The following is a 20,907-nucleotide window of genomic DNA, read 5'->3' as shown; positions in this document are numbered from 1 at the left end:
TAATTTGCGAAGTAAAGTTTGCCAAATTTTCACTGAATGGCTAAGTTATTCATGTCCTTTCCCCAAGTTTACTTAGCGTCTAGTCTTAAATCGTCTATACCGTAACATCTCAATTATAAGCCCACTCGCTTATATACCAATCTATTTGTGAACAAAAATTTCATTCCGGTTATAAGCTTCTTCCTTCCGCACATAGGCCCATCTTTATGAGAACATCTCCACCCCTAAAAAGGTACGGTATTCCTTTAAGTTCCCAACCCTTTTTTGACTTGTTACCTAATAAAACCCCATTCACAGAACAGTCAGACCCATGACTTTTTACTATCTGAGATTTTAAAAAGTCTGATCTTGTTTTGTTATCTTACAGCAAGAGAGGATCATCCTCTCTTGCTTACAGATAAGGGGAATATGTCACACATCGCGCATGCGCGCGATCTAGCGTAATATTTTGAAATCGTTGGGCCAACTTTTTCAAAGTCGTCGGGAGAGTTGTATTATGTATTCTATCTGGCTTTGTAAAATTTGGTTAAATATTTATATGCGAACCTTCCTCATCGTTCGCAGAACTTTTTTTCTAAGTTGTTTTAGAGGCTGTGGGCTCTTGGAGTTTTTTTTTGTGCTCAAGTACGGGGATATATTATCTCTTCGCGAAGCGGCAATGAGCCGAAAGAGGCTGTAAAAAGATTTTACAACATTAACACCACGGAACTCAAGTTTCGGCAAAGGAACCATAACAGAATTTGGCTAAATTTCTTCCTCTATTTATCTCGAATCTCAAAACCTCGACTCATTGCTCATTGCTTCAACCCGGTTGAAAGAAAAAAAAACGGGCCGTTTTTTGACGGACTCCAACAGGGATCGATGCAACACTTGGCGAGATGTTGAAATTGGTCTTGTAGTGTAACACAGTATCTTTTGATATCAGCTTGTTTCGAAACCTTTTTATTATTATTGTTATTATTATTGTTATTATTATTATTATTATTATTATTATTCCGCCACCCGGAAAGAGAAGGATTGTGGGCTTAAAGAAGAGCTTGTATCTTTTGATATCAGCTTGTTTCGAAACCTTTTTATTATTATTGTTATTATTATTGTTATTATTATTATTATTATTATTATTATTATTATTATTATTATTATTATTATTATTATTATTATTCCGCTACCCGGAAAGAGAAGGATTGTGGGCTTAAAGAAGAGCTTGAGGAGGTGAAGGCCTTGTTGCCAGACAAGACACAGAGAGCCGTGGACCTGGCATGTGAAAAAGGCGCATCCAACTGGCTTACGGTTATTCCTCTCAAGGACATGGATTTTGATCTCAACAAGCGGGAATTTCGTGATGCCTTGAGGCTTCGATATGATTGGCCGATACCCGATAACCCGTCAATATGCGTTTGTGGGAGCATGTTTACAGTAGACCACGCGATGATCTACCAACGTGGAGGCTTAGTTATTCAGCGCCTCAATGAAATATGCGATCTACCGGCCGAGTTGCTTGACATGGTTTGCTATGATGTGCAAGTTGAACCGGCTTTACAACCTATTACAGGCGAAACGCTGGCCAGAGGGACTAACCAAGCTCCTGACGCACGCCTTGACGTCCACTGTAGGGGTTTCTGGGAGAGACAGAGAGTTGCATTATTCGACATAAGGGTGTGTCATCCCAATGCGGACTCGTAAAGAGATCTTAGCCCCAAGCAAATTTACAGGATTCATGAAAATGAAAAGAAGCGAAAATACATTTCTAGGGTCACAGAAATAGAGCAAGGCACATTCACCCCACTGGTGTTTACAACGATGGGAGGGATGGCTGGCGAATGCCTGAGATACCACTCAAGATTTGCCGAGCTATTATCAGCAAAAAAGCAAGAGAGCTACGCCACAACAATTTCGTGGATCAGGGCGAAACTGTCCTTTGCAGTTTGCGGAGCAAGCTCCTATGCCTAAGGGAATCAAGAACCCCGAGAAGGAGGAACTTAGACGTTAAGGACAGTGATCTCGAAATAGAGAACGGCCAAGCTGGACTTTCCTAGACTGCTATAGAAACTTTATTATGGGTTGATTAATAGGTTTCTGAAGTTTTTCTCATTTTAGTGTATGATTGGAAACACTGTGTCTGGGCATTTATTTAGAATATTCTTATTATGAGGGTATATATATATATATTTTTATTACATCAGTGGAAATTGTTCTTTTATCTTCTGAACCAAACCCATATAAATTAGCTTTTATATATAAGATGTTGATATTTTACAATTTTATGACAGCAAACTGTGAAATAACTCAGGTTTTAATAGAATCAAACTGTATCTAGTAGATTTTATTCTTGTAAATAATAAAGTTATCATTCCATTATAAATTTTATAAAAAATTATTATTATTATTATTATTATTATTATTATTTCGCTTAAAAGCCCTCTCCCCCCAGATATATGCCCCCTCCAGATAAAAGCCCACCGCAATCCCCTCACGAAATTGTATAAGCCCAGGGCTTATAACCGGGATTTTACGATATGTCCTCACAACGAAAATTCGGATTGTCGACCACAATGACGGAAATCGAGCCGATACTCAATTGTCAAACCTGGAATGCACGTGGTTTTTTGGATAGTCTGGATAGCGGAGGATTCTCACGGCGGCCACTGATATTGGAGATGATGTACCAATGATCAGTTTAAGAATAGGATGTGTTGCTGTGTTGAAAGAGTATCAGGTAATGCGTTCAGATTCCGTAGGGTGATCAATATTATGTTCATAAGGACGAAATTGTACATAGCCTGCGAGCAAGCTCTCTTGGGGTGGGGGGCGGGAGGGAGAAAGAGGAGAGAGCTTGCAACGATGTCTCAGGAATTTGAATGCTCTCCTCTTCCTCCCTCCCGCCCCCCACCCCCAAGAGAGCTTGCTCGCAGGCTAAATTGTACACAGAATATACCCCAGATCACTGCATGGTGTTGCTGCAAAACAGGTTATTTATCAGCCCTGAAAACTGGGCCAAGCTGATATTGTTGGGAATGCGCCAGATCCCGGATTGCACGTAACTTTCAGTTGGGAAAGGAGCTGTCACAAGCACCACAACTTCCTATACAGTTGACTGTCAGCCTCAAAAATCACTCGCCAAGAAGTTACAGCGAAGCGATTAGTGTAGTCCTGCTGCACCAGTAATGTAGGTTAATTCTTCTGTTTTTGGCGTATATATTTGAGGTTGGTAAGAAAAAGGTGCATGTTTCGTGCGCGCGAAGGCAGGCATTGAAACGTCCGCGGGGTCTGAAAACTTACTTTTTCCTCTTACATCTCAGGGTTTTCATGTGCCCACAGAACTCATTTCTTCCTTCAACAAGAAAAGAAATCAAAAAGACCATGCATTATACTCTAGACTGCCACAACAGCCACGAATCCCCGGGTGAAACAAAAGCTGGGGAATTTGTTTTCGCAAGGCTAATACTCCAAGAATGCTTGATTTTCTGCCAAACTTCCCATATGTCCCGATCTGTATTACAAATAGTTTTGGTAACTTGACGAATAATTATTTTTGTTTTCTCCTTTCCGATTTTTCTATAGATAGTTTAGTTATATTGTCTATGGATATCACTCGCTGAGTAGATCGTGGAAAGTTGCATGCACCGTCTGAACAAACACTACACTCCAACAACTTTCTTTCTCGACAATAAATTATTTTCTAAAGAGATTTCCAAACTTATAGTATGGCCTCTTTATAGTTTGTTTTAAACAAAAACTGATTGTATTTTACACTGCTTCGCGTATAATGAGAATACTGTAGCCAGTTGACACGACGTGATATGAATCCCGCATGCCACGTGTACGGGACTGCTAGAGAACACTGCGTTATACCATGTATACTACTGTTCATTAATAATGAGGCGTTTTTGAGTAACCTTTCTAGAGTCTGCATGCTGGACATCGTTTTTTTATTTTTTAACTCTCAATTTTTAAATGCTGTTAAATTTTGCGTTGTCCTCTCGTGCCACTGAGCACGTTTTGGTGACACACATCAGTCACGCAACCGCCTGCGGTTTAGTCACGGAGCCAATCATTTCTTAACTTGTCAGTATTTTAAACGTAGCTATAAGATTTCCCTGATCCTCTTGTGGTTTTAAACCTGTTGTTATCCTGTATACACGCTGCATTGCGTGTCTATATTTATTTCGCGAACGTGCGGTATTGGTAATTTGGAGCGGGAAAGTACATATTGCACAATCAATAACTCTGCGAGGGCCTTGCACTAGCTGTATTCGTACGTGTAGCTACCCGTTCTCCATGCAGTGCGTCCCGTAATCTAATGTAACTGATTTTGTAGATCTTTGCTCAACGCTGTTCCATTTCGAACGAAACGTCATGTTATCGCGAGTTGCCAGCAAGAGCGCTGTCCGCCGGGGCAGTCGATTTTCTCTCCTTATCAACTCCGTTCGAAGGCTGTCGGGTATCGACTTGGAAAAGCCTTGCCAGGAGTTGAATTTCATCAATGGGAATCGTGTAAACCCCGCCAGCAACGAAGATGAAAGCGAGATTTATATCATGGAGCCAGCCACGGGAAGGATTCTTTGCGAAACACAAGGATCAGGCAGGCTGGAGGTAGATCGAGCGGTACAATCAGCGAGGCAGGCTTTCAATGTGTGGTCAGTGATGTCGGGGATGGAACGGGGGAAGATCCTGCGAGAGGCTGCCAAAATTATCAGAGCAAGAGTGAACGATTTAGCCACTGTTGAGGTCACTGACAATGGTAAGGAGTCATATGAAAACTCCTGTAAGTGTTTTCTAATAATTGATTGCGAGAATATTGCTAAGACAAAATAATATGGCCTTGTGTGACCTCTTGGAAACTAACAGGAATGGAATGGACTTTAAGACCTCGGGCGAGTTTCTAAAGCACGGACTGAACTCGACCATGTATTTATATAATAATGGTATTTATCTTCAAGTTTTTGCAAATTTTGTATTCATAGACACTTCCTGAACACTCAAATGAAAAAAGCACTGTTTGGAAGAGAATTTATGGCTTCTAGTTTATTCATCGTGCATGTGATTGGTAAACCTTGCACCACAATGAAATTGCAGAGATAATTCAATTGATTATGTTTTTCTGATTCACATTAGGAAAGCCATTTCATGAGGCGATATGGGATATTGAAGGGTGTGCAGATGTTATTGATTACTATGCTGGTCTTGCACCAACCATTAGTGGAAAACACATCCAGCTTCCCAATGGAAACTTTGCTTACACTAGGAGAGAGCCTTTGGGTGTGGTAGCAGGTAAGATAATCTGTTCTAATCTTCCTTTTACCCTTTGAACCCTAACAGTGATCAACATCAAATTTCTTCTTGAAATATCAGTTCTTATTCAGCCCCTGAGGTCACGAGAATGAAGGATATGATCACCCAAGGTGAATTTTCTCGATATCTTATTAACGTCTGCCCAGTACTTTGGGTACAAGATAGAAGAATTTGTTCTTTGATTCTGGGGTTAAAGGGTTAATTGAGTATTGCCTTTGGTTAAGTTGTTGCAACTACATGTAGTTACATACAGTATGCCCTCCTACTACCATCCTTCATGGCATGTACATTCATCTGGAAAACAATTGCAGCACAAACCGACATAAATTATCTGAAAACTTATGGCAGACAAACTTTAACTGAGGCCGCACCAATGATTTGGAACATTTTACATTTTTATGAGGAACTGTTCATCTATTGATATATTTAAATGCAAACTTAAATCACGGCTTTTTAATGGAGCATTTTATGAACAATAATGTCTTTATTCTTTTTGTAATTGTAATTTTAATTATCTTTAATTTATGTTGTTGTAAAGTGCTATTGCACCTTTCAGGAATTAGTGCTATATAAGCGTATTATTGTTATTAACAAGACTAAATGACATATCCCCTTCCCTAAAGTAATGTAAAAGTTGCTTTAGAAAATTATAGTTATTATAGATAATATTGTAGATAAAAATACTCACGTCGGCATCATGTGCAGACAACACAAAAGAATGTGGAGCAAGGAGGCATGACACATCAAGATCGAACAGTTGACATTATATGTTGTGGCTGTTGAGTTTGGATGTGCTTGAGAAAGGCTACTAGAGTTCAGTATAAGAGAAAGAATTTGTATTTTGAATAATGCAGGAATATTAACTACACTTCTTCATGTAGAAAGAATAAATGAAAACACAAATAGACCTCAGTCTTTTTCATTTGATTTTGGCACAGTGATTGAATTTGTTTGCTTTTCTATCCCTGCCCTCTTAAGTCCCCTGGTTTTGTGGTAGGTTTCTTTTACAGGTCACAGGTCACAACTACAGGACACTGTTGTAACGGCACTGTAAACCAATCTCCAGACTCTGTTATTAATGTTAGTTTATTTTAGTTTATGATGTTGCTAGCCACCAATCTCATGTGATGTACAGCAGTTATAGTTCCGCCCCAAACTGCACTTTAGTTAGTTGGCTTTGATCGTGCATGTTAGCGAACAGATCAAAAGTTTTTGGAAGTCTGAGAAACCCACACCTGGTCAGCGATTCTAAAAGTTGAGAGCCCTACTAACCTTTTTAATCTTCTCTATTTTAAGGTATTGGTGCCTGGAACTACCCATTCCAAATCTGCACCTGGAAGTCAACTCCTGCATTGGCTTGTGGCAACACTATTGTGTTCAAGCCCTCTCCACTCACCCCTCTGACTGCTGTCTTGATTGCTGAGATCTTCACAGAGGCAGGGCTCCCCAGTGGGGCCCTTAATATTGTTCAGGGGGGAGGGGTAACTGGCCACTTGCTGTCATCACATCCTGGTGTTGATAAAGTTTCATTCACTGGATCTGTGCCCACTGGAAAGAAGGTGATCATCATTTTTTAATAGACCTTAAATTTGGAGGGATATATAGAGACTAGTGAGTAATGGCTGTGAATTTTCTTAACAGTCTGAACTATTTTTTTCCAGGACCAGAATTAGAATGGTGATTTTAAGACTAAAGGTGTGACTGGGATTCTAACACCCTTAGTTCTTAAACATTTAAGCCCAAAACTTTGCTTCTTCTATCAAATCCAAGCGTGCGACTTACCTCTTTAACACATTGGGAAGTTTTGTACATGGAAAGCACAAAAGATACTAAAAGATGAAAGTTCAGTTCAATGCAGCCTTATGATATAGAGCTACTACAGCTGAGCTGGGTGATGTCAGGATTGGATGCTCCCTTATTCTCATGATAGGCTCCATTTCAAGCTGCTTTTGGGGGAAGTGAGTTTGTGCTTCTTTTCCTCCAGATGTGGGACTCTTCTTGGAAAGGAAGTTAGGAAAATGAGAGAGTAGTGGAAAGCAAGACTCCTCCAGGATTATTAGAAATATAAGAGATGCAATATTTCTTATCAATGGGCCATTCTACAAGTTGTAATGTGATTAGTGATGCCAGATGTATCTTTCCTTATGCTAGGTCATGGCAGATGCTTCCACTGGTGTAAAACATGTCACTCTTGAGCTGGGAGGGAAGTCGCCTCTACTTGTCTTTGCTGATGCCGACCTGGAAAATGCTGTCAAAGGAGCCATGATGGCTAACTTCCTCACGCAGGGAGAGGTATGGGTCTTTTGCATTTTTGTTATTCCTTTCACTCTCAAGAAAACACATGGAGGTGCTGTCGGTAGTGGTTAACACACGACTTGCAATCTGACTTTCACTTGGAAGATCAGAAGGAAGGTGTATGGTTTAAGGCTAGGTTGACTCTGTATTGTTGCATTATTACCTTAGAAAAGAAACTCTTACTCCTGCAATGGGAGTGTAGCAACAGTCTTATTTCCTTCATGTTACAGAAACTGGGTTAAGTTCCCAGCTGGGTGGGCCACTTAGACTCCTAAGTTTGACTAATTTACCCAAGAACACCCAAGCTAAACCCTTTCAAGGGAAGGATTCTCAAAAGTTATGTTGGTTGTGGTCACACTCACACCTTTTCCGGATTTAGATACAATTTATGCAATTAATGTCTGCTACGTTCTAATGTGCCTGTGTTTTCTCATTTAACTTTATTATGGGTAAGTTACATCTATATAGTCTGTTGCACAACAGCATTAATAAGCAAGATTAATACAATGTTTACAATAGTTGAGTGACCTGTGGTTTATCGTGTTTTTTTTTCATTTCTTTTAAATTTGTTAGCTTGACATCAGGATCCAGTTGTTCGAAGCCCGATTAAGCTAATCCTGAATTAACGTGAACTTTGATTCGAGTTTAATAACTAATCAGTAAATATTCTTCCAAGAGATTTTTGTACTTCAGTATTGACGTAGACTTCTTTTTACCTTTAGCTTGATATCATCCTTTAAACCCATTTTTTAAGGAGTGTGATGAAGACCTTGCATTAACTTCTAATTGTGGATTAGCGTTAATCGGCTTTCGAACAACCCAGCCGAGACTCAGAGTGTTTTACCATGATACCATGTGTACTTTCCTTTCCTCAAACCCACGAGTTAGATCCTTATTCATAGTATTGTTAGACTGAAAAAGTGCAAGAGTTAAAGGGTTCATGAGGCTTGCCAAATCAATGTTTTTGTCTTTGTCTCGCTTTTTATTACTTTTAGGTTTGTTCCAATGGAACTCGGGTATTTGTAGAAAAGAGCATCTTGAATGAATTCCTTGACAAGTTGGTGGATCGCACAAAAAACATCAGGGTGGGCGATCCTATGGACCCAACCACTCAGATGGGGGCTCTGATCTCAGAAGAACATCTTAGTAAGGTGCTTGAATATGTGAACACAGGACGTACAGAGGTGAGATAATCCCCTGCATATTGCTCCCTTTGCAACATTAGATTGCTGGCTATTTTTGTGTCAGTTGCTGTTGGGATGTTAAGCCTACCCACAAGTCTCAGGTAAAAGTGATTCTCAACCACTCCATGAAATGGAATTCAGGTTGTGCTAAAAAATAATTGAGAAGGATCTATTATTCAGTAATGACACAGGCAAACTCGGAAAAAGACATTCCGAGTGCTCCTATCAGGAGGCGAACCTAAGACCTTCCGATTACTAGTTCGGAAAAAATAATTTATTGTTGACCGCCTTAACACTTTTTCTCAGTTTGGGTGAGGCGTTGCTTATTGCTGTTAATTGCTAAAAGTCTGCCTCTCCATGCACTGTTAGGTTGTTGTATCAGCCTGAAGTTATGATCCACCACTATGAAAATAAATGACAATAATAGTAATAATTGGAAAGCAAAATTAGCTTTCAGGATCCCAAAAAAATTAAAGCATTACAAGTTTTTGAGCTTTCAATTCCTTTGCAGAATCTTTTTCAAGTAAGTGGGAGGTTAATTTATGTCATGTGACTTGAGGGTGAGTCACATGACAAAATGTCTAAAAAGACGGCTGGTAGTTCGTAACTGCTGTCTTGATTGAGAGTGGGGCCCTGGCTCTGTAGCTCGATAGCCTCTCTGATCCTCCTTCTCAGGATGTAAGTTTCCCTTGCAATGATTGTGGTTGAAGACATGTTCAGTGAGTGTCCTGAAACATCCTGGATCCAGAAAGCTAGTGTAATTTTGTTTTCCAATCTTCAAAATGACGGCAGCCAGTACTCTAATTATTACCTTTAATATTTTCTTTGTTGTAATTTTATTTTTGAGCAACAGTGAGTACAAATAAAGATTGATCGATTGATTGAGGATCAGGAAACAATTTACCTTCTCAAATAATAATAATAATGATAATAATGATAATAATGATAATAATGATAATAATGATAATAATGATAATAATGATAATAATAATAATAATAATAACAATAATAGTAATAATCATCATCATCATCATCATCATCATCATTAACATGATAATAATAATAGTTCATTTCTATAACCATTTCCCTTAGAAGTCCAAAAGTGCTTTACATTATTTAAACAAAAAAAACATAATATTAACTGATTAACTTTCTACAATCATGGCCATTGATCCCTTATTTAAGTAAATCACTAAATGAGATGAAACCTTCCTTTAGGGTGCAAAAATTCTTTGTGGCGGTGAACGCCTAAAACTTGATGACCAGAGACTTGCCAATGGCTTCTTCATGTCACCGTGTGTCATGACTGACTGCACAGATGATATGACAGTTGTCAAGGAGGAAATATTTGGACCTGTCATGACCGTGCTATCATTTGACACTGAAGATGAAGCTGTATCAAGAGCCAATCACACTCAATTCGGACTATCTGCTGGAGTCTTCACCAGGTAGGCTTCTATCATGTTACACCATTATCTGTAGTTATTCTGCTAGCTTTTCACTTAAACTTCGCGTTTTTGCTCATCGTACAGTGTTGTAGTTTGTGTCTCATACAGGTTACAGTGGTAGTGTCGACGCAAGGTCGCTTCCTTAGTGAAGTCAACTAGCTCTGTAGTTAAGTTTAGGAGTAGCGTTAAGCTAACCCAGGATTAGGTTATTCTAGTATCAGTTTTGAATTCCGATTTATAGCTTAGGGATGTGAGTTCCAGTGAATCCTTTTTTGTCAATTTTTTACTTGGGCTGCTCTTCAACTGTAATTTTTAAAGGAACAGCACCATGAAAATTATCCGGTTTTTTGTCAACGAATTACTAAATGGAAAGGTTCTTGATCACCAATGAGATGAAATTAAAGGGATTTTCACAATGTTTGGAATGAATGAGCTACGTTAAGTTATAACCCATTTATCTTAAACAGAAGGAAGAACATGAAAACGTTGACCCAACTTTTTCAATTGCTGTCCTGTTCCAATTTGGCCATCCGTAGCCAGATACGTTCATCAGTTATTTCCGTATAAGGATTAAGAGAATATAATTTTTAGCTTCAATTGTTCAAATAGCATCCTTTGAATTGTAACCTGTTGCAAATTAAAATAATAGTTGTCATTGTTCCTTTAAAATTAGCAGCGGAGTGCTGTTCAGGTGTATATTTTGTGTATATTTCGTTTACGTTTGGTTAACGATTTCCTTAAAACAGAGGTAAACTATTTGTTACCAACCATTGCCAAATTAACAGCAACCATGTTTTATTTATGTTTTATTTATATTTAGTATCTCCAAAACTGTGCTAATAGTTATCATTGTTACCATTCCAACACATTTCTTGTTTTGTATCTACAGAGATTTAACTCGCGCCCATCGAGTGATCGCTCAACTTCAAGCGGGATCTTGCTGGATCAATAACTACAACTTAACGCCCGTCGAGGTGCCGTTTGGTGGCTACAAGATGTCTGGCGTGGGGCGAGAGCTCGGCGAAGATACCCTTGAATATTACACGCAGGTCAAGTCAGTTTATGTGGAGATGGGAGACGTGGAGTCACCGTTCTAAATGACGTGCCTTTTAGGGCGGTTAATTGATAAAGCGAAAGGGATCAGTCATAGGTCACGTTTGCCAGACCGACTAAGGATCAGAGTAAAAAAAAGCAGAAACAGAACGGTGATTAACACAACATGTAGATTAATTAGCGAAAAGGAGGCCTTTTCCATCCCAAGCGAAGGTATAAGAACGGAAGTTCTGATGAGCTTTCTTCAGGTTGAATGGTTTCCTCTTTATCCCGAACGTATAAGTTTGTGTAAAATGAATTGTCTTCTCGCTAAAACGTGGTTGGTATTAGTTAGAAGGGTTGAAGCACAGGCGATGGGGGTGGAAAACGGCATAAAATTACGCGCTGGTCGAAACGTTACCGGTTACGCCCAGCTTGAAGTGTTATCCCATTCATGGCCCTAGTGCTCTCGTGTGAAGTCTTAATACCGAGCCACGATTAAGGACAGATTAAAAACTTAGATTCTTTCGCGGATAATGATGGCTATCTAGCGGCTAACTTTGTCCCGGTCTTCCTCACGCAGGGAGGTAAGACAAAGAGCAGTGTTCAGAATATACCGATAGGTGGTTTGCAACCAATCCCTAGAGATCCAAAAGACAACGGTGTGGCAGCCATGTTGGATGACAAAACCTTTTGTTTTGTCATCCAACATGGCCGCCATACCGTTGTCTTTTGGATCTCCAGGGATTGGTTGCAAATCACCTATTGTCGGATATATATTTTCTGTGATCAGTGAGCAATAATGTAAAATCAAATATTACGTAGTCCACATTGAGGCAAATTATTTTAGAATTTATTTTACTCCTACCTTTCAACATGTTAAATTGAATAAAGCTCATAACGCTTTCAGAGACTTTTGGTTAATAGCCATTTTTTAGTGGCACGATGCAACTACGTTCTGCAATTTGAACTTTTATGTTCACTTTTCTTGCTAGACTGTTTGTTTAGTTCCGAACTGCGAAGAGCTTTCATCGAAAACCGTCGATACGACGCTAAGAAAATCAGAAGAAGTTCTTCTTATCGTGATCTTCACAGAAGAAACACGATTCCCAAGCGATATCAAATTATTATTAAACTGTTAAAAGCAGTAAGAATATTTCGTGGTAAGCTATGTAGCATAGCCCTTATTTTCAATTGCTAGATCAGAAATGCTTAGTTTCCGAGGTTCATGTTGGTGGTTCTCGAGGTCTTTGAAGTTCATCACATTAAGAATCAATGCTGGATTCTCCGGCGTGGGGTTTGGACACGACTGAGGCATGCCAGGATCTGTATCACTGATTAACCCAGCGAAGAAAAAGTAGCCCAGTCCCGCTCCGATTATGACAGCGAGGCCGAGATAAACCTGGAATGTCATCACCACCAGCATAAGCAGGTATCCCACCACCACTTGCACGACGTGTAAAACGGTTTGCGACAAGTGATGGGTGCAGCAAATGTTTGTCCTGGAAAAAAGACGAGCGTGGCATTAAACTCTATAGCATTAACATTTTCCTCGTTTAACTGTCTTATGTTCAGTGATCTCACCGTACTGAGGATGGCCATTGGTATGGTTGTGGCCTTGTATAACCGGATTGCAGGTTAAAGTGAAGAAAACAATAGCCATGGTCGGCCGAGAACATGGCAAAGGTCTCAATGGTCCAGTCAGACTGCGCCGGCAAGCACTAGGAGTTCTCGGTAGTCGGCCTTTCCGTCAGTTCTTTGTAATATTATATTATAACTAGCCTATCTATAGAGGGAGTTTAGGACACAGCTTGGTTATCAGATGACAAATTTCTCTTGGATTCCTTAGAGCATTTCAACGATTTCCACATTTTCGTCCTCCAACCTTCTGTTTCTTTTGTGACGAGTGCCTTACAAAGCAAAAAAAAAAAAAATCAAAAACTCTCCAAGCTCTGGCAACGGGGGATACAACTATAGTTGCTGATAAAAAGAGGAAGGACCTTAATAAACTCACCGACAGTCGTGGCAAACTCCCGACATTTTTACAACACCATTCCCTTGCCCAGCTTGTTCCTCTATTCTATTGTGCATCTGCATTAGTTTGGCTCTGAAGATTTTGAGGCCTTCATACAATAAAGAAACTAACAGCACTGCAATACACGAACCAACCAACACTGAAATGGTCAACAGAATAATATGAGTTATTTGTTGTAAGGTTGTACAGCGCAACGCACTTGAAGGAACCCTAGCAGTTAAACATTTTAGCCGAGTGGGTGGCTACTTTTTTCAAGGTCAGCCTGAATAGGTCTTCATATATTTATTGTAAGGTTCTTATATAACAGGGCCCAGTTGCTCAAAGCCCGATTAAGCTAATCCTGGGTTAACGTGAACTTTGATTCGAGTATATTTACGAATCCATAAGGATTCGTCCAAAAGATTTTTGTCCCTAAGTTTTATCTTAGACTTTCGTTAACCATTAGCTTAAAATGAGCCTTTAAAATCATCTGTAATGAGCGAGATGAAAACCTCGGTTAACTTTTAATCGTGGATTAGCGTTAATCGGCTTTCGAACAACCCGGCCCGGCTGTCTAAAATGACGAATTTCAGCCTGGAGGTTCTTAATCCACTTGCTCTTTTATGCGGGTGTCTACTGTGCTGCAGATGGGATTCATGGACAACAGGAGGTTTTTCTTCGTTTTTTGTTTGTTGTTTTCTTTATTTGCTACAACCGTTTTTTCCTCTGGGTACGGATTTCCTCCCTCCGTCAAATGTTTAAAAACACTACTAAAATCCTTTTTTTCAAAATTACCCAAATAATACCAATGACTATTTCAACGGTCAAAGTGCCGCGCTATCACTGAGTGCTATTTCATACCACAGGGTTGTAATGGAAGAGTATAAAGCCCCCTTCGTGTAATGTACTTTTGCATTTTAACGTTAATTCACCTTTGGTGGAAGAGATGTCCCATTGTTCAAATAGTAAGACGAGATCCCTCCTGAGATGAAACATCATCTAAGAAAGACAAAGCTTTTGTTACTCATCGTGAGTTGTTAAACACTGAATAATATCATTGAATAATAGGCGCCTTGAGTGACTGCCTTGACCATTATTCAGGCCTGAAGTTTGAAAAGATGCCAACGAACTTTCTTCGTCATTTTATGAGATAACTGCCGTGGCTTCTGCAGAACACGATTTTAAGCAGAAAAAGAATACACTGCAACAAAAAAAAAAACACACACACACACTGCGAAATTTTGGTCCCTGCAACCTGTCCCAGCAATTCAAACATGTTTGAATTCAAGGGATAATCCCCACAAAAATTATGCGCGTCCCTTCGTGTGAACTGTTCGTGGGACTAGTCCCTACAACACCCCCCCCCCCCCCACCACCACCACCATCACCACCACCACCCCCTTCTCGTGTAAACACAACATGGGACTTGTCCGGACATGCTGGCATGGTGGTAACTGTTGTTTACAATCAATCTCTAGGTCAGTCTTTTCAAATATGGCGATAATAATTGTTTGACAGCCACATTGGTGGGAAAAGTGGAATGACTTATGTACTTAGAAATGTTTACTAAATGTCTACCAAGGTCTACCAACATTGACTTTGTAGAAACATGCATTTTTTTGCTACGTTTGTTATCAGGTGTGATTTTTGCCGGACTATCGGCCTGCCGAACAGGTTAATATCACCCTAATACTTCTGTCAAGTGCCTGAATTCCTGTTCATATAGTAACCATAGTAACTACAATGTAAATATTTATTTTTGTGGTAAAGACTGAAAATTAAAATCAAGTTTGCCGTGGGGGCATAATTCGTACAGCGAAGCTTCTTAGCGTGGTCAGTAAATCTCAAGACTTACAAAAAGCACGTTATGTTTGTTTTTTCTTTTTGATTTGCTCAATCGCAACTTGAAACAATCTTTGCTCCCGTGCGGTGTGACTAATATCAGTGTGCAATAAGTTATCCTGAATAAAAACCGACGAGGCGGCAATTGAACACGCAATGAAAGTCAATGAAAAATTGTCGTAAAAGTTTGTTAAAAATAGAGTTAACCTTCGGTTGTAGATTTTAACTCTGAATAAAGCTATCCAACTAAAAGAAATCGGCGTAATTTATGGAAAGAAACACGATTGCAAAGCACAACTATTTTTTGCTAGAATTCGCGAACATTACTGACAAACCCTTAAGATTTTTTGAATTATTTTTGGCTTCCGAGGAAAACGGTATAAGCTTTGTACTTTATATTATTGTCCGATGTTGGCCGCCATTGTTCGACGATTTTAACCACAATAGCAGAGTCATTACCCACAAATAACTGATCTTTGTTTATATATTGCACTGTTTTGATATCAATGCTATGACGTTAGTGTTTGTCGCGGTATCTTGTCAGCAAACAAACAACATTACATTTTATTTATACTGTTAATAGATAACGTTTGTTACTTAATGTGGTGAGTCAGTTAACCGATACCGGCTCCTTCCTTTGTTTGCATAAAAGTTTATGATAGTACCGAATGTATTGATTCTTTAACTTCAAAAATTTTTAACTGAAACATCATCATTCGGCCGGAAAAACGTATACATGAGTTACTCTTTGTGAACGGAGTCTGAAGCCAGACAAATATCACTTGTTTATTTTTGTTTATTTCTAAATGGCATATTTATCGTTCTTCTGTTAAGCACTCTTTCTTTCAAATTTATCAATCAATGAGATTTTTGAGGGATGAGTTATGACAACGGTGCTAAATTTTTACACTTCGCCAAACGTTATATCACCGGACGCACAAAAACAGCTTAACTGGCCATACTGACCTTAAGGCCAGGTGATTAATTGACAAATATCGTAACAGTCACCAATAATACCTTTTACTTATTTTACTTTTGTGTATGGCTTCGTCTGAGTTATGTCGACTTTCTGTAGAACTGAAGAAGCAAGGGATTTATCTCAGTATTTTGTCATTGATATGCTGGACATAACGTGCGTGCAATAAGCACAGTTGAAGCATGACGGGTAAATATGTGGACGGAAACACTGACCCTGAATTCAGTAGCGACATAACAATCGACGACGGCAACGCACACGCAAATTTACATAACGACATACAGTAAGGAAAGAACTGAACTTTTTTTATGTCATACCTATGTTGTTACGTCGCTGAACCAGGCTTAAACATTCGGCACAAGAATGCTGCAATAAGCAATCCTTTCATTTCTGTTTTTTCTTTTTTGTTCCATTGTTTGTTAGTATTTTTTAAACTTGTGTCAAAATGGGTGGAAGTGAGAATTTGCCAGTCCCTCCCGCCTTTGGGTCCATAAAAGGTTGAAATCTCTCTTACCACATGTCTGCCTGTTTCACCGTGTCCGCCATGAGAGTCTTGGCCACCGTGATGCTCCGTGGAGTGATGCGTATGCGTTGCCATTGTGCTGTGCTCGTTCATTCCACCATGCTGATGGCTGCCGTGAGACATCTTTTAAAGCGTCTAATCGTCCGCTCCTTGCTGCAACAAGAATAACTACTTTCTGTTTTTTTCAGGGCCAGACTGATCGATATTTTAGGTTTGTTTGTTTAGATCAGAGATCAGCTTATAAACTTGCGTGTTCAATTAATGACACTGCACTCTCCTCTTTATTTTCGGTGGGTTTCAACGATTATTTTTAAAATACTGCCCTTAATTGGTTTAGGCTTCAGCGAGCTAACACTTCACTTTTCGAGGTCGAGGCATTTTATTGGCCATATTGTTAAGCTTTTGACCCATACCGAGTTCCTATAAATAAGTGTCTTCCGTTCTAGGTTTGCATGACACAAATCACACGTAACCATGACGTGATCATACTTTATTTATATATATTCAACATCCGTTTAGTATTGGCCCGGGCAATCCCTCCCATCATCATCTTGTGGTATTTCATGCGCCATAGCAAGCCATCTACACTACTGAAAAGATCACCAAACAACTATTTAAAATGGCTGTGTTCAATAGCCAAATCTTGAAAACTACGCGGCGGAAGGAATAGTTCATGTTGTATCACATTACAATTATACTTCTGTAGTTCGGACAATCCATTCAGTTGTTTCCTGTCTGCATTTGAACGTCTTTAGGGAAACTGTCGGCCGAATGTTGACCTACAGTTTTTTCCATAGTGGTAACGATCATGGTTATTAATTTAGTTCAATTTATACAAATAAATGTATGCCAGGAAAAGCATCTAAAAAACGCTATTGATGTTTCCCAGTAACTCTTGTACACAGAATTTGGACATTTTAGACATCAGCTTTACGCTAAACATTGAACATCTTCTTCCTTTATAAATCCTGAATTGGATATATGTTTACCCTTTCGGAAGAGACGTCGACCAAGCAGATTTTTGAACAAACACTGAGTTTATTAACAATTAAGTTTAGTGTTTTACGTTGTCAATCTACAAAGAGAAAAAAAGAGAAATATATACGTTACAATATTTTACAGCTACAGCTAACTACAAATCCTAGGCGTCATGAAATTATAAAAAGTAAAAATCAAAGTATAAAATAACAAGCGTTATTGATGGGGAAGAAGCAAGAGATTGACTGTAGCCTTCATTCTATAGAAAAAAACATAAACCATTTACAGAGAACACAGTGATTGGTCTTGACTTAAAAAGCTCTTCAATTCAGCTCATTGTATTCTTTCCTTCTGAAAAAACATGAACCTTGATCTTTTCCATTGTTTTATTCTTCTTCCATCTTAGAAGTCCTACGCCTGTCGTATTTGCCACAGTGACATTTTGTCAGTTTTTGTTATTTTTTCAAGAACTAAAAGGAGCCGAAGCAAAACGTTTGTGCAGTGAAAGACACAACATGTCAGGTTTGGCAAATAAATTAAAAATATAATTTCAAGCCTTAATGTCTTTCCAGCTTCCAATTCGTGTCAAGGGCCTACTTTCGTCTGGTGAGAAGACGCGGAATTCACTTCACTGTTTGGCATATCGAACTTAGAACAGGCAAGATTTGGCCGAATAACGGGGAATCTTTCTTTCATTGTCAATGGAGCGACCGAAAATCTATCTTCAAATGCAAAATAGCTGTAAGAAAGGCAGAAGCCTGAGTATTATTGGAATGCAAAATAAAAAAAACTATTGAAAATCTGGATCAAGTTGTCGAAGTCGCTTATTTTGATAAATTTCTGGCCAGCAGATAAATTAATACCAGCTAATTTATGTTATTTAAAAATCCTTAAGCCCAGTATCGTAGCCTCACTGGTCTCCATGTGTTTTGTAAGGTGTTTTTCAGAGAAGTTAAGACGTATCAGGAACGTGTAGAATGACTGTTTCCTTCATGTGTGCCCATGACCTGCATGTTTAATCTCGTATAGTATTGATATTGCAAAGAGAAACAAAATTTTGATCACTTCTCATGCCCCAAGGGCCAAACCACTGTTTAAAAACGTGCTGTTTTCCGGCAAAAGCAATACGTATGCAAATTTAATATAAGATGAAATCTCTGTCCAGAATTTTGAATCAATGGAGAAACATCATAGAAATTGAGGCTCTTTGAACGAGCGAATGTTTCCGCTGTAAACAACTACAACTCCATTCAGTCAGTTCTGAGTATATTTGGGACTTCATTTTCTGTACTCTCCGCGCAGGGAAAGAAGCCATCTTCAAGAGTCGTTCTGTATGGCAGTGTAAAAGACTGTTTACATTCGGAAGTACTGCTTTGAATAAATTCTAATTACTTATGAACGAGTTGGCCATTACTGCCGAGACACCAGTGCAAGCTGTGTCACCCTCCATGAATAAAGTAATAAATACTGGTTTCAGATTTAAATCTATGCCGCTGGCACACCATGAAAATAACTACAAAATCAACAAACGATCCAGTAAAACAATTCCTTACCCAATCAGTGTGATAATGGTTATCCACAATCGCCGTTCAGAGGAGGCTGAGGTGAGGCCTGGTAGCAAAGCACCTCAGGGAACATAAAATGATATTTGCCAGTTGGAGAAAATGACGAATAAGGCCAATGGCAGCTCATTCAGGGAAAACGATCATTAAAAGCAGTTACACGTGTAAAATTAAACTCCCTTTTTATAGATCTCGTTACAAAAATAACCACCACGATCACTGATGGTATTGTAAATGATATCATTGTTTCGCTAAGTTCTCCAAAGATGAACAATATTTTCAGTGTTTTGGGTTTGAGGGCTTAAAAATTATAGATCGTAAAAAAACTCAAAAGAACGAAAGCTCAAAAAACGGACCCTTGGTAGGACTGGTTGAGAGGTGCATTTTTTCTTGAAACGCTACTAAGTTGGGAAGTGTGTTCATCGTGTGTAAGACAACAGGCAACCCTATATAATACGACTTTATTTCAATATCAGAGGCGGTACTCTTTTACATTGTATTTGTGAGCAGTTTAAAGCCACTTGAATAGCATACAGTAGAAGCTAGCGTCCGAGTAACACTAGCATGGTTCTATACATGTTCGTCTTGTATATGTTATGCTGAATTATGGAGCAAGCCTTGCTGGGACAGATAACCTGAAATCTACCTCCTCCACAGGACTTTCGCATTTGAATGAGCTCGAACCTCGGGGAACTATAGTATATTTTTCATGATAAGCAGAGACGTTTTTTTCTGTGCATGCGTGTTATACATGTAACCGTCTCTCTGGTTACCCCTTTTGGACTAAGTTTCGTCTCCAAACATTGGACGGGAAAGGCATTGAGTTGTTGTAAGCTGCTTTGTAAGTAAATTGCAAGACCCAAAATTTTCAGTAGTTTGCCTGGTATGATTGATAGTCCTGAGAAATATATTTTGTAACGTTTTGCTAATTACACTAGAGTATGTTCATTATGTATGATTCGTCAGGGCCGTACCTAGGATTTTTTGTCTGTGGGGGCAAACTCCACACATCCCTCACAGGGGTCGACCGTATACAGACAGGGTTTCTAGTTGGACACTTATTTTGTTTTCACTCCTACACAGAAAGTTGCCTCCACGACGTTTAGAGAAAAAAAAATACACCGATGCTTTTTGTTTTAAATTGTCATGTCACTTTTTATGGAGTTAATGTCTTGTTTAGCTTTAAGCAAATATTATCACTCATTTTAAAACACAGTCGATGCACTGCTCTAAACAAAGGGAGAAAATCACTAAGCTTCCTCAATTCAAACGCACTATATCAGTGGAGCGAAGCATTTGCAAAAACATAGTCGTTATTTAACTGCAATTCAAGCCTTTTCAGTATTACTGTGACACGTTGCATAGCTCTATAACACGCTACAACGATTGCTAGAGAACCAAAAAACCAAATAGCCGTGCCAAGAAACACAACTCCTTGTGACAAGCACTGTCTAATAGCCGGGCCCGGCATTGCAACAATTACGGAATGAAGCTCATTGCATGATACAAGCAATGATTAATTTCTGTCCTAACATTACACAAATCTCAACAAGAAAGGCAGATAAGGCTATCAAGCACTTAAAAGAGCCAAGCCAAACCCTGCTGAAATGCCCTATGTGGCATCAAAAACACCGTCGTTGAACACACGGAATAAGAGGCGAAGAGAATTCAAAACAGGAAACTCAAAAATCATTAGGCGCAAATGACCTGTCGGATGATGATCATATGATGGTTAAATCTAAACCCGCTACAAATACTTGC

The 20,907-nt window shown here is 39.1% G+C and overlaps 2 protein-coding genes across 4 annotated transcripts; one reads left to right on the top strand and one right to left on the bottom strand.

Annotated features, from left to right (window-relative positions):
* The first annotated feature begins 3,030 nt into the window (after positions 1 to 3,030).
* LOC146464428 (4-trimethylaminobutyraldehyde dehydrogenase A-like) lies at positions 3,031 to 12,164 on the top strand. 2 transcript variants are annotated; one of them, XM_085129805.1, is made up of 8 exons: positions 3,031 to 3,166; positions 4,319 to 4,741; positions 5,116 to 5,271; positions 6,589 to 6,851; positions 7,444 to 7,584; positions 8,583 to 8,771; positions 9,990 to 10,219; positions 11,109 to 12,164. In XM_085129805.1, exons 2-8 carry the CDS (start codon positions 4,357 to 4,359, stop codon positions 11,314 to 11,316), a joined length of 1,572 nt encoding a protein of 523 aa, XP_084985931.1. In that variant the 5' UTR covers positions 3,031 to 3,166; positions 4,319 to 4,356; the 3' UTR covers positions 11,317 to 12,164. The 2 variants fall into 2 exon arrangements, with proteins under 2 accessions (XP_084985931.1, XP_084985930.1); XM_085129804.1 differs by lacking the exon at positions 3,031 to 3,166 and having other exon boundaries at positions 4,081 to 4,741.
* On the bottom strand, positions 12,083 to 20,057 carry LOC146464427 (protein SLC31A2-like). Of its 2 annotated transcripts, XM_085129806.1 has the most exons (5): positions 19,138 to 20,057; positions 16,598 to 16,759; positions 14,198 to 14,264; positions 13,266 to 13,425; positions 12,083 to 12,753 (listed from the first exon to the last, which is right to left on the bottom strand). In XM_085129806.1, exons 2-5 carry the CDS (start codon positions 16,727 to 16,729, stop codon positions 12,420 to 12,422), a joined length of 693 nt encoding a protein of 230 aa, XP_084985932.1. In that variant the 5' UTR covers positions 16,730 to 16,759; positions 19,138 to 20,057; the 3' UTR covers positions 12,083 to 12,419. The 2 variants fall into 2 exon arrangements, with proteins under 2 accessions (XP_084985932.1, XP_084985933.1); XM_085129807.1 differs by lacking the exons at positions 16,598 to 16,759; positions 19,138 to 20,057 and adding an exon at positions 14,498 to 15,829 and having other exon boundaries at positions 14,198 to 14,466.
* Positions 20,058 to 20,907: the final 850 nt, after the last annotated feature.

This window comes from Pavona decussata, unplaced genomic scaffold (genome assembly GCF_977016875.1).
Source record: "Pavona decussata unplaced genomic scaffold, jaPavDecu1.1 SCAFFOLD_164, whole genome shotgun sequence".
In the NCBI taxonomy this organism is placed as follows: Eukaryota; Metazoa; Cnidaria; class Anthozoa; order Scleractinia; family Agariciidae; genus Pavona; species Pavona decussata.
Note: the sequence above shows the minus strand (reverse complement) of the source record. Positions and strands in the feature narration are given on the sequence as shown.

Bases quoted from the DNA above. Each gene is read 5' to 3' on its own strand.
- LOC146464428 (XM_085129805.1), top strand. From the start codon at position 4,357: ATGTTATCGCGAGTTGCCAGCAAGAGCGCTGTCCGCCGGGGCAGTCGA. The intron at 5,272-6,588 runs GTAAGATAATCT...CTCTATTTTAAG, and splicing joins GCCTTTGGGTGTGGTAGCAG to GTATTGGTGCCTGGAACTAC. The intron at 10,220-11,108 runs GTAGGCTTCTAT...TTGTATCTACAG, and splicing joins TCTGCTGGAGTCTTCACCAG to AGATTTAACTCGCGCCCATC.
- LOC146464427 (XM_085129806.1), bottom strand. From the start codon at position 16,729: ATGTCTCACGGCAGCCATCAGCATGGTGGAATGAACGAGCACAGCACA. The intron at 14,265-16,597 runs GTAAGAGAGATT...TGTCTTTCTTAG, and splicing joins GTGAAACAGGCAGACATGTG to ATGATGTTTCATCTCAGGAG. The intron at 13,426-14,197 runs GTGAATTAACGT...TGACCATTTCAG, and splicing joins GGACATCTCTTCCACCAAAG to TGTTGGTTGGTTCGTGTATT.